Raw genomic sequence first — 12,617 nt, 5'->3', positions numbered from 1 at the left:
TATATCTGCTTGTATGGCTTTGTCCTGTCTTTCTTTGCCCTCGTGTGTGACTTACTATTCAGAATGGCTGCTAAGCCAGACCTGCCTGTTGATAGAACTATCTTAGCAATTGTAATAATGATGTAACAAGGTGAATTGTTTGGACATTTCTTGCCAGTTACGCAGTGGGAAGTCAAAAGGGAAGCTAAACCACATGTTGATCAAGTTTTCCCCTTTCTCCATAGTGATAGGTTTTAACCAATGAGAATGACCTGACTAGAAAAGATGAGCACATAATGTATTTGGGTCTGTTCTGTTATTTTCCTCTCGTAATGTTATGTGTAGTGTACCTTGGGGAGTAGTAGGATAAGGGGCAAGTTGCTCTTGTTTCCAGGGGTTGTGTTGCGTTCCACTCAGCTGCCCAGATGTGTTAGTTAGAACTGAAGGAGCCCCAGCCGTCTCAAGTCTCTCTCGCTCTCTCTCGTCATGTGGACAGTTTGTAATGGTTGCCATGCTTCCAGCTGTTTGTCTGTTCCATTGATGACTGTCTGCAGATGTGAAGTTTTTTCCTGCTTTTTTCCAGTCTTTCACACAGAGGGCAGTTCTGCATTCTCCTCTGCTTCTGTTCCTGGGGGTTGAGGTCATTTTACACACATTGAGATTTGAATTTTGAGCTTACTGATTAGCTTGGGATGTTTACCATGCATTCACTGTTTCTAGTTAAATTCCTTACATGTAAAGATGTATGTTTTTAATTAAAACAATTATTCTACTTTTTAACTGTAGTGTTATTTAATAGAAGCCTATGGGACAAGCAACAGTAGTTGATTATTTTTGTACTTGTTTGACATTTTACTGTATTGTTAGGAGCTAGTAACATAAGAATTTTGCTGCACCTGCTATAACATTTGCTCAACTGTGTAGGTGACTAATAAACTTTAATTTGATAGTTTCCCCTAGGAAAAGGCTTATCTTCCCTCCTTACGGCGGAGGAATTGCAGTGTGTAGGAGAGCATCCCTCTCCTGGAGTCAGGATGGCAGTATTCAGGGCTGGCATCCCAGAGGCTTCTCTCATGGCTGGCTGCCTTAGACTGTTTTCAAAGACACGTGCCCTCTCCCTGCCACTCAGCATCACAGCATTACACTGTTCAACTGGTCACCAAATACACACGCTCTCTCCCTGCCACTCAGCATCGCAGCACTACACTGTTCAACTGGTCACCAAAGAGACACGCTCTCTCCCTGCCACTCAGCATCACAGCATTACACTGTTCAACTGGTCACCAAATACACACGCTCTCTCCCTGCCACTCAGCATCGCAGCACTACACTGTTCAACTGGTCACCAAAGAGACACGCTCTCTCCCTGCCACTCAGCATCACAGCATTACACTGTTCAACTGGTCACCAAATACACACGCTCTCTCCCTGCCACTCAGCATCGCAGCACTACACTGTTCAACTGGTCACCAAAGAGACACGCTCTCTCCCTGCCACTCAGCATCACAGCACAACACTGTTCAACTGGTCACCAAAGAGACACGCTCTCTCCCTGCCACTCAGCATCACAGCACTACACTGTTCAACTGGTCACCAAAGAGACACGCTCTCTCCCTGCCACTCAGCATCACAGCACAACACTGTTCAACTGGTCACCAAAGAGACACACTCTCTCCCTGCCACTCAGCATCACAGCACTACACTGTTCAACTGGTCACCAAAGAGACACGCTCTCTCCCTGCCACTCAGCATCACAGCACTACACTGTTCAACTGGTCACCAAAGAGACACGCTCTCTCCCTGCCACTCAGCATCACAGCACAACACTGTTCAACTGGTCACCAAAGAGACACGCTCTCTCCCTGCCACTCAGCATCACAGCACTACACTGTTCAACTGGTCACCAAAGAGACACGCTCTCTCCCTGCCGCTCAGCATCACAGCACAACACAGGAAGAGGAAATTGATTGAGATAGAAGAGAGGATAAGAGGACGGGAAATGAACAGAAAATGGAAGTAGATGAATAGAGGAAAACAGCCAAAAAGCAGTATCAGTAAAAGCGAGGAGAGGGAATGAGGGAGAGGCTCAGTGAGTAACAGTGAATTTGAGAGGAGGGAGGAGTGTGTGGGAGGGAGGGAGGGTGGGAGGGAGGGTCAGACTGAGGGGCTGGTTCTGTGAGCAGATGTGGGAAGAGTTGCTCATTTTCCCCAAACTTTACGAAGGACTCCACAAGCCTGGGCTTCATGTTGGAATCTAGCGCCTTTCTGTTAATAACCACTCCTTTTCACTGCCTGGAAAGATGTACGAGCGACACAAGCGGAGGTATAGTCTGCGTGGAAAGGGGGAGAGAACAGTGGATGTCGTTTTGATAAAGGTATGAATGGACGGAGAATCTTTTTAGTTTCCACATGAGAGAGCTCTACTCCTATGATCATGGAAATATTTTGTATCTAGTTTTTATAAATGTGTGTTTTGTGTTATAGCTTTTCTTCTCTGCTGTATCCGTGTGGTAACAAATTAGATTTCGTATCTACGCTGCAAAGAAGACTGTCACATTTCATGTCACAGAAAAATAATTTAGTCACTGAGTGCGTATTTGTCCGGTTGTGTCTAATTGTTAGCTGTTCCTCTGTGTGTGCTCAGGAGGTGTGGAGTGTGTGTGAGCCGTTGGTAGACGGGTACACTGACAGCCTCTAGGAGTGTGCGCTCAGGGTGGAGTTTGTTTTTGGATGGAGAATGGAGGCCTGCAGGCCAGATCCCAGGAATATCCATTCTCTTTCCCTCTTTCTCTCTCTTTCATTCTTTCTCTCTTTCTCTCTCATTCTCTCTCTTTCTCTTCCTTTCTCTCTCCTCACTCTCCTCTCCGGCTCTGTCTCTCTCTCCCCCTTTCTCTTTCTCTCTATCACTCTTTCTCCTTGTTTATTTTGGTTGACTCTTTGTCTGTGTGCAAAGTGTGAGTCACTGAATACAATGCTAGGATTCTGCAAGTGATGCATATTCTGTTGTCTGTGTGTGTCGGGATAGATTATGTCTCAAATATCTCATAGACTTGTCAAAACCTGTCCCCTTTTAATTCAACAGATTCAAAAAGAATACAGCTTCGATCGTGTTTTTCCATAGGCATTCACAGATACAACCTTATAAAACAGGCAAACCAGAATTTTCTGTGAAACACAATTATTGCTCAAGGGTATGGCAACCTTTTCAGTGGAGGATGAAGGAGTTGAGTGATATTCATAGCATCTCTCAATCATTATCATCACTTCAAGCATGTCTTCCTACTGTAGCTGGGTGGGACTGGGAACAGTGGTATAATACCAGTGGAATGTGTCTTGTGGGCTCTGGGCTGGTGAATATACAGTATATGTAGTGGTAAGGAAGGGCACTGTATCTGTATCTGAGAGAGGCCAGCCCAAATCAGCAGAGCCTGTTGAAGCATTTGGACAGAGTAGAGTGGCCTGTCGATTAGAGGTGTGAAAAGGGGTCAGGCTGCATCTCTGTGGCCAGGCGTCAGACTCTATCTTTGGGCCTGAGACCTGGGACCTCTCCCCTCTGCTCGCCATGATCTTTGGAAGTCACAGAACAGGCCAGACTAGCATTGGACAATGACTAGATTTGACACCTGGTAGGTCGCTCCGCTTGGATGTCGGCCCACCACCTCAAGCTTAACCTCGACAAGACGGAGCTGCTCTTCCTCCCGGGGAAGGCCTACACGCTCTAAGACCTCTCCATCACGGTTGTCAACTCCATGGTGTCCCTCTGCCAGAGTGCAACGAACCTTGGCATGATTCTGGACAACACCCTGTCGTTCTCTGCAAACATCGAGGCAGTGCAGGTTCATGCTCCTGCAGGTTTCTTGCTCTGCAACATCTGTAGAGTACGACCTTTCCTCACACAGGAAGCGGTGCAGGTCCTAATCCAGGCACTTGTCATCTCCCGTCTAGACTACTGCAGCTCTCTGTTGGCTGGGCTTCCTTCTTGTGCCATAAAACCCCTGCAACTTATGCCCACCTGGTGTTCAACCTTCCTATGTTCTCCCATGTCACCCCGCTCCTCCGCCCACTCCACTGCTCGCATCCACTACAAGATCATGGTGCTTGCCTACGGAGCAGCTAGGGGAACTGCCCCTCCCTACCTTCAGGCTATGCTCAAACCCTACACACCTACCCGAGCACTCCGTTCTGCCAGATCTGGTCTCTTGGCCGTCCCACCCCTAAGGGAGGGCAGCTCCCGCTCAGCCCAGTCTTCTCTGTCCAGGCACCACAATGGTGGAACCAGCTTCCCCCAAATGTCAGGACAGCGGAGTCCCTGCCCATCTTCCGAAAATGTCTGAAACCCTACCTTTTCAAAGAGTATCTTAAATAAATACCAAAATGTATATTTTCCTACTAGCACTGACTTTGCTGATAACTACTTTATTGAGGGAAAATGTACTTACTACAGCTGTGATATGTGGTTGTTTCACCTAGCTATCCTACGATGAATGCACTAATTATACGTCGCTCTGGATAAGAGCGTCTGCTATATCACTAAAATGTCAAATGAAAATGTGGATGGCTTTAATACAGAGGGGAAGAGAGGCCCAAGTAAGTACACTGTTATTGTGTTACTTTTTCCTAATTTTGAATGTCTAACGTTACTTCATCTCTGTACCCCACACATACAATTATCTGTAAGGTCCCTCAGTCAAGCAGTGAATTTCAAACACAGATTCAACCACAAAGACCAGGGAGGTTTTCCAATGCCACGCAAAGAAGGGCACTTATTGGTAGATGAGTAAAAAAAATACACAAGAAACAGACATTGAATGTCCCTTTGAGCATGGTGAAGTTATTAATTACACTTTGGATGGTGTGTCAATACCCCCAGTCACTACAAAGATACAGGTGTCCTTCCTAACTTAGTTGCCAAAGAGGAAGGAAACTGCTCAGGGATTTCACCATGAGGCCAATGGTGACTTTAAAGGAGTTACAGAGTTTAATGGCTGTGATAGGAGAAAACTGAAGATGGATCAACAACATTGTAGTTACTCCACAATACTAACCGTAATGACTGAGTGAGAAGAAGGAAGGCAGTACAGAATACAATTATTCCAAAACATGATTCCTGTTTGCAATAAGGCACTAAAGTAAAATTGCAAAAAATGTGTCAAAGAAAGGAACTTTATGTCCTGAATACAAAGTAATTATTTGGGGGAAAATCCAACAGAACACATCACTGAGTACCACTCCAAGCATGGTGGTGGCTGCATCATGTTATGGGTATGCTTGTCATCGGCAAGGACTAGGGAGTTTTTTAGGATAAAAATAAACGGAATAGAGCTAAGCACAGGCAAAATCCTAGAGGAAAACCTGGCTCAGTCTGCTTTCCAACAGACACTGGGAGACAAATTCACCTTTCAGCAGGAGAATAACCTAAAACACATGGCCAAATATACACTGGAGTTGCTTACCAAGATGACATTGAATATTCCTAAGTGGCCTAGTTACAGTTTTGACTTGAAAATCTATGGCAAGACTTGAAAATGGGTATCTAGCAATGATCAACAACCAACTTGACAGAGCTTTAATAACTTTTTTGGGAATAATGTTGAGATATTATACAATCCAGGTGTGCACAATGCTCTTAGAGACTTATCCAGAAAGACTCACTGCTGTAATCGCTGCCAAATGTGATTCTAACATTTATTGACCCAGGGGAGTGAATACTTATCTAATTTACATACTTCTGTATTTAATTTTCAATAAAAAAAATGTAATGTCTAAAAACATGTTTTCACTTAGTCATTATGGGGTATTGTGTGTAGATGGGTGAGGGGAAAAAAAACAATTTAACACAACAAAATGTGGACTAGTCAAGGGATATAACTACTGTCTGAAGGACTGTATATTAAGTGTGTGTTTGATTTCAAAAGGAAGAGACAAGATGGCCCCTATACCTTATTTATTGCATCTGGCTTACGACTTCCCCTAAAAGTGGTGGTGGTGGTCAGATCAGATATCTTCTTCCTTAGCTTTGGTACTCTCTCAGACTGTGAGAAACTGTCCTGTGAAGTCCTTTGGTGTGGTGTGGTGATGTGTGCGGTGAAGGGCGATGGCCAAGTGAACTCGTGCCAGCGGTAAAGCTCCTTGCTACTCCTTGCTAGTCCCACTCCTGGGAGAAATCTTGTTTGAAATAATTTATTCCCCCGACTCTGTTAACTATGCCTCTGATTTAGAAAAACGCCTTCAAACCATTGGATGCCGTCTACCATAGCGCCCTTCGCTTTATCACAGGTGACAGTTTTAATACTCATCACTGCATCCTGTATCAAAAGGTTGTCTGGTCCTCACTAAAGTCCCGTAGATCACTTCATTACTTCCTTTTTGTTTACAAAGCTCTAGTAGACAAGCTTCCGACCTACCTCACTTCACTGTTCAAATAAAAATATTTGAGACACCAAACCCATTCACAGGGATGGTTAACTCTCGATGTTCCATTAGTGAATACCGATCTAGGTAAATTTTTGGAATAGCCTACAAAACTCATCTTGACTCTGGTGCCTCTAGGGCAGTTTAGGACTTTAATGTTGAATTAATTTAATGAGAATTGCAACTGTAAACAATTGTATTTGTGGTGTTTGAAGCTGTAGTGTTGATTCTGGAATTTGCAGTTTATTTTTATTGATCAATTTGTATTTGTTGTATTGTTGCCCTCAGGGCACCATTGTAAATGAGACCCTGGTGTCAATGGGTTACCCTGAATAAATAAAAGTTCAATAAAAACAATTTATAAATCTATTCCAAGGGCATGTATTGATCGTATGGGCCTAAACTAAGCTTGGTGGTGTTGTTGTTTCTGTCCTGTTGTTTCTGTAAGTACTGTAACAAAGCACTTTAATGTAGTTCTCTCCTAGGACATTCCTCTCCCTTGCTGTGCCTCTGTGTCATGCCAGCCATTGGCTGTCACTGTGGAAATGGCAAGTCTCTCTGTCTGCCATACACTATATTTGGTTTATATTCCATCAGGGACACTTCTGAACATTGAGCCTCCTTCTCCACCCACCTTTATCAATTTTTAGCTGATCATGTACTTTCTTCAGACAGCACAGGAGACTGGGTTATGGCCTGAAATACTGTGTAAATGCATGCAATTTTTGTATAGAATATAACAAAAATTAACTATTTTCCATTGTTGTATAAGAATGGAAATGTGTCTGTACCTGCATGCATTGTATACAATAAGAACTGTGTCAATGTCTCACATGTTCTATATTGTATGTTGCATATGTGTGTCTTGTGTGTGTGTCTGCTGTGGGGCCTGGACCCTGGGCTTCTGGAGGATAAGAGTGCAGTGTTCCCCCTCCGCCCAGCGTTGCAGGGCACACAGAGGCTGCTCAGTGATGGACTGGGCTGTAGGCAGGCCCATCAATTAGGCCTTGTGCATTGTCCACTAGCTACTTTGACTGTGCAGAGCCCCTGGTATAGAAACCCCCTCCCCCACATCCCACTAGTTGGGGAAAGACATTTAATCACAAGCATGAGGAAATCCACGTTTTGACATTCCCACTACAGAGAAGAGCAATGTACACAGACTTTGTTCTCTCTCCCACTCTCTCTCTCTCTCTCTCTCTCTCTCTCTCTCTCTCTCTCTCTCTCTCTCTCTCTCTCTCTCTCTCTCTCTCTCTCTCTCTCTCTCTCTGTCTCTCTCTCTCGTACACATAACAAAAATACATATAGACTTTATTGAGTTTCATGCTTTTAAATATAATTGACTTTTACCTGACTCAATCGGTTCTGTCATCAAGTAAGTTGTCATTAGTAATGAACGTCAGTGCACTTGTTTGTGTTGCGAAAGAAAGCAGTGGAATGGCTTCATAACTTAATTGTTGGACCATAAATCATAGTAGCCAATGGTTCCTTTGTTCAGTGTTTCTTAATAGTTCCATTTGTACTGTCTGTTTCAGTCTCTGGCCCTTAAGGACTGTTTAGTCCAGACAGATTACTGAATGACTGATGTATTTCCTCTTTAACAAAAAGATCCTGACCTTCTTGACTTTTCTCTCCTTAGTGGTGGAAACCAAATAGACAGTGAACTCTTCACTGGAAGTCCAGATAGCTGATCATTTTTTACAAGTCTGCCCTTTTTTAGAATGTACTGTATAGTAATATAGACCTACCTCTGTGAGGTTTGTGTGTTATGTATTGCATATTTCTTGATTACTGTGGCTCTGTGTGGTTGAGTTCAGAGAGTCAGAGTCAAGGTCTTCAGAAGGAGATTTAGCCAAGATGTCACATAGGATTTGACTGACTGTAGATCAGGTTGTGTGTCCTACCAACCCAGAGTCTGCTAGAACCATTAACATCACAATTTATTACTACACAACATGGCATCAGAATGGAACCCAGCTATGTGTCCAGCAGTTTGTCAATGAACTGTGTCCGGTGTCAGAGTCCTGTGTTTGATGAGGACTGGGCACACAGTCAGGGGCCCAGGGGGCTGTCACAAACTCAACTGGGGCTGATGGGACCATAGTCATTGATTCAGTCAGGACCTTTAAGTCTTAGAGTCTGGTTGGATAAAGGGTGTTGCATAGTGGGGCTGGTCTGGTCAAAGTGGGGTTGCCTTATGTGATAGGATCCTGGTAAGGTCTCCATAGGGTCATCTACAGGTGATAAAGGGATAGAAAGGTCCTAATGTGTCCTCTGTTTTCGTGATAAACTATGCTTATGTCCGAATGTGGGTCGTCTGGTGTGATACTGTAGAAGCATGTTGAGATGCATCCGTGGGTTGTCAATGTGAGATGAACCTTGATGAGTTCCCCATGTGGGTTGTCTATGTGAGATAAACCTTGATGAGGTCCTGACGTGGGTTGTCTGTAATTGATAAAAGCATGTTGAGATGGGGTCATGGGTCGTCTATCTTACCGTGGGTCGTGTCGTGTGATAAAGCCATTGTGTGGTCTGAGAGGATAGTATCTCCAGGTCACGTGTCCGTATTGTCCCCCTGGCCTGGGTCTGAGCAGCAGCAGCTGATCAGGGGCGGAACAATAAGGCCCTGTAATCAGCAACCCCTATGTGTGTGAGTGGAGAATGTCCTGGATAAACACATATAAACATAAGCAGATACACACACATGCAGTCACACTTGCATGCACGAGTGCATTCGCATATACGCTCATGTAAACACACACACACGTTTTGTTTTACTATCCTTGTGTGGACCAAACAATTAATTCCCATTCAAAATCCTATTTTCCCTAACACTAATTCTAACCCTAACCCTAAACCTAACCCCTAAGCCTAAAATAGCCTTTTTTCTTGTGGGGACCGATGAAATGTGTCCCAGTGTTTTACTATCCTTGTGAGGACTTCTGGTCCCCACAAGGATAGTAAAAGCACACAGCCATGCACACACACACACTTATTACAAACAGACGTACAGTACATGAACATGGCGTGGGAGGATTGGCTCTGTAGTTGGCGACCTGGAGTCACATGATGAGTGGTCTGCAAGTGGGTGTGATGTTTGGGGCTGATGATGTATGATGGGGGACTGAGGCTGAGCGGTATGAATCTCCTCTCTCAATAAAGTGTAATTATTGTAGTCATTATATTGTAACTCTTGAAATCTTCAACTAATGTATTTGGGTTTTAATAAGGGCATCTACTAGAAAAAGTAATAGTCTATCTCTGTTAAATTTGTCATCACTCTCTGTATGAATCTGAGGGTTTGTTTATGTTCTTCCTCTTCCATTCTGCTCTTACTGCCACCTGAACAGTGAACACTGATCATCCTTAACTCCTGCTTGACCCAGCACCTCAGACTGCTAGCAGCTGTCAGCTGAATGTCAATCAGGCCTCATGTTTACATGTGGGCAGAATTCCTCTCTGACTCCCAGTCCAAATTCCCAGCAGCATGTGTGGTGAGCAGCAGTCTCAGCTCAGCCCAGGCTGTTCCAGACAGAGAGCCTGCTGCCTGTAGCAGACCTGGGCCCATGGGATAGGCCAGATGTGGGCCTGGCAAGTCAAATCAAGGCACAGTCCCACTGTTTGTGGTCTTTCATTCACGTGATTAGATTCTCTATACCTCCAGGAATGTATTTATTCTCCCTCCCCTAGGAAGGCTGGGCTCTGTGGTAGGGAAAATGGGGTCTTCCAAAGTAGAGGCCATCAATATTAATGTCCTGAGACTAACACGACTGTGAGTCTGTCTGACTGTTCATAGAAAACACCAACCAGCCAAGACAATATGGTTGAGAATACTGGGAATTATTCTCAGATTCTTGGGGTTTATGAAAATAGAAAATTTGGAGAAACAGGCGGTTGGTAAATATGCAGTAGTGGTTTTGTCTCTCAAAAACTAAATATATTTTCCCTGTATATTGCTGAAGACATCTGTTGTATAAGTTCAGTCTTGTTGATCCCAAATGTCTTCTGTTTCCAGATCCACAGAGAGAAGGAGACATTCTACCCTGTCCAGCCCTGCACAGATCCCACACTACAGGTGAAGACCACCATCCCAGAATGCACAGGTAAGAACGAGTCAAAATATGATGCCGTACTGTAGATGAGGATAACAGAACTTACATACATATCTGTTAGTCAAAGGAACTCTGTGTCTTCCAGGCAGCTTGTCAGGAGAATTTGTATTGACCATTTCCAGGCATGGCATTGCCAGTGTTGAGTTTATTTCTGTCAGGTAGTCACTAAGATAGAAAGGAGCAGAAATGAAGATTAGGAGGGTTGTCAGAGTTCCGGCGGTCCTTGCTTGGATCATGGAAGAGCACTTGCCAGAATGTAATTTGATTGCTGGAGGATCTCAGTTGGAAAGGCCAGGTTGTAACTTGATTTCAGAGGATTAAGATGTACTGTAGAGGAGAGAGCAGCGCTTTGTAGGAGGAGAGAGAGAGGCTTAGGGCATTTTCACACACAGTTCTGAGCTATAGTTCGAATCAGTTTGATTATTTGTTACGTTGTATTTTTTTCATTTGGTCCAGTTGTGTTCACATTGCCAAATGTCAAATGAACTAAAATGCTTAAACAAAAACACGTTCATGCAAGTCATTTGCTCATTTCGTTGTAGCCTATGCTGCCCAATGAGGCCTATGGAATCGCAATGGCCATTTTGCGCGCTCATATCTCAAAGCCATATCAAGTATCTCCGTTGTAGAATAGTTTCTATTGAGCTCAACATTTAGTTGAGGAATAAAAATGATACCTACAGAAAGCTAAGAACTATGATAGCAGTGGTTTCCTCGCAATTGGATAAAACAAATGTTATACAATCAGAACACTTTATTGTTTTGTTATCCTGGAGGGAAAAAAATCCTGGGAAATGAGAGAGAGTTGTTTGCTCCACACTGCAGCAGGCCCCAGTGAAACAGGTACATAGGCAGGCAGACATTTTCTTTACAGGAAACATGAGGATAAAGTTTCAACTTTTTGACCAAATCATGGTTTTAGCTTCCTAAAAAAATAAGACTTTTTGAGTAAGTTGACCATGTAGATAGAATGTGCAGCTCACACGAATGTCACCAATTAAGATTTTAACTTGCACAGTCAAGTCAAAGGGTCGCAAAATGCAACTAAATAGTCGCAGTCTGGAGCCCTGAAATGGTAAGGTCATTGATGCAGATATGATGGGTATGGCATGGCACTGCTTTCTTTTAATCGTATCCCTACTGTACCATGTGTCCCTTCGATATCAATGCACCCCATTTGGTTGGCAGGCCAGGCATGCAGCACATTGTGCAGCTCAGGAACAAGGCTACCCTACCTCTACTACCTTTGATGTTTGAAGAAGATAGCTTATGTAGCTCATATTTCATATGATTTAGACTACTGTTCACATCTGTGCAGAGATCAGTTGTCATCATAGCTTAAAAATATCTCTGCATCTCTGTATCTTGTGTTTCTAATATGCTCTTCCCTTCGCTTAAGGCAACTTTCACTTCCACTGTTCCACTGGTTGCTGGGCCAAACAATGACAAAACAACAACCCACTCATACAGTATACTCATATAGAATAACATCCTTCCTGACAAAAAAAAAAAGCTAATCTTTTTTATTAACTGACGTCAACATCCTGCCCAAAAGGATTGCAACTAGCGATGCAATGATGTTTTGCAGCACATTTTTCTTACTAATCATTTGACTGTGTTGTGATCAAAGTGGTGTATCTGGCACAATTCTATTAGAAAATGTATGTTGTGACCTTGATGATCAGTCTTTCTGTTGCGTTTTGATATTGAAAAATCGGATTGTATTTTAAAGCCTGTTGATATGTACTGCATTGCCATGGCAAATATCTGACACTAATCTTAATACCAATTGTCTCTTTCCCAGAATTCCAAGTATCCCCATGCTCTGAGAGTGTTGGAGGCTCTGTGTCGACCACTGGTGCCCTGCAGGACTCAGTCAGTGATGTGGACAGTCTGGGAGAGGACAGTATCTTCAGAAAGGTGAGATCAGCACACTGAACCGAGACACTCCCTTTATAGTTACAACACCGTCGAAGAAGAAGATTAAGCCTGTGTCTTGAGTGGCTATGACATGATAGCATACGAGTATATTATAAGTCAGTTCTCCTATAAAACCAACAACATGGTCTATCACTTTATGTTGTATGTTTCTGGTGATATAGTTCCATATAATTC

The 12,617-nt window shown here is 43.6% G+C and overlaps 1 protein-coding gene across 5 annotated transcripts in view; it reads left to right on the top strand.

The window, feature by feature from the left end:
- LOC121576747 (A-kinase anchor protein 13) overlaps positions 1–12,617 on the top strand; it is a 167,643-nt gene that overhangs the window by 121,467 nt on the left and 33,559 nt on the right. For all 5 annotated transcript variants that reach the window (XM_041890158.2, XM_041890154.2, XM_041890157.2 and 2 more), the window contains exons 9-10: positions 10,406–10,493; positions 12,307–12,422. In XM_041890158.2, coding sequence (XP_041746092.1) covers positions 10,406–10,493; positions 12,307–12,422 — 204 coding nt within the window. The remainder of the gene's footprint in view (positions 1–10,405; positions 10,494–12,306; positions 12,423–12,617) is intronic.

The sequence above is a fragment of the Coregonus clupeaformis genome, chromosome 11 (genome assembly GCF_020615455.1).
Source record: "Coregonus clupeaformis isolate EN_2021a chromosome 11, ASM2061545v1, whole genome shotgun sequence".
Taxonomy (NCBI): Eukaryota; Metazoa; Chordata; class Actinopteri; order Salmoniformes; family Salmonidae; genus Coregonus; species Coregonus clupeaformis.
Note: the sequence above shows the minus strand (reverse complement) of the source record. Positions and strands in the feature narration are given on the sequence as shown.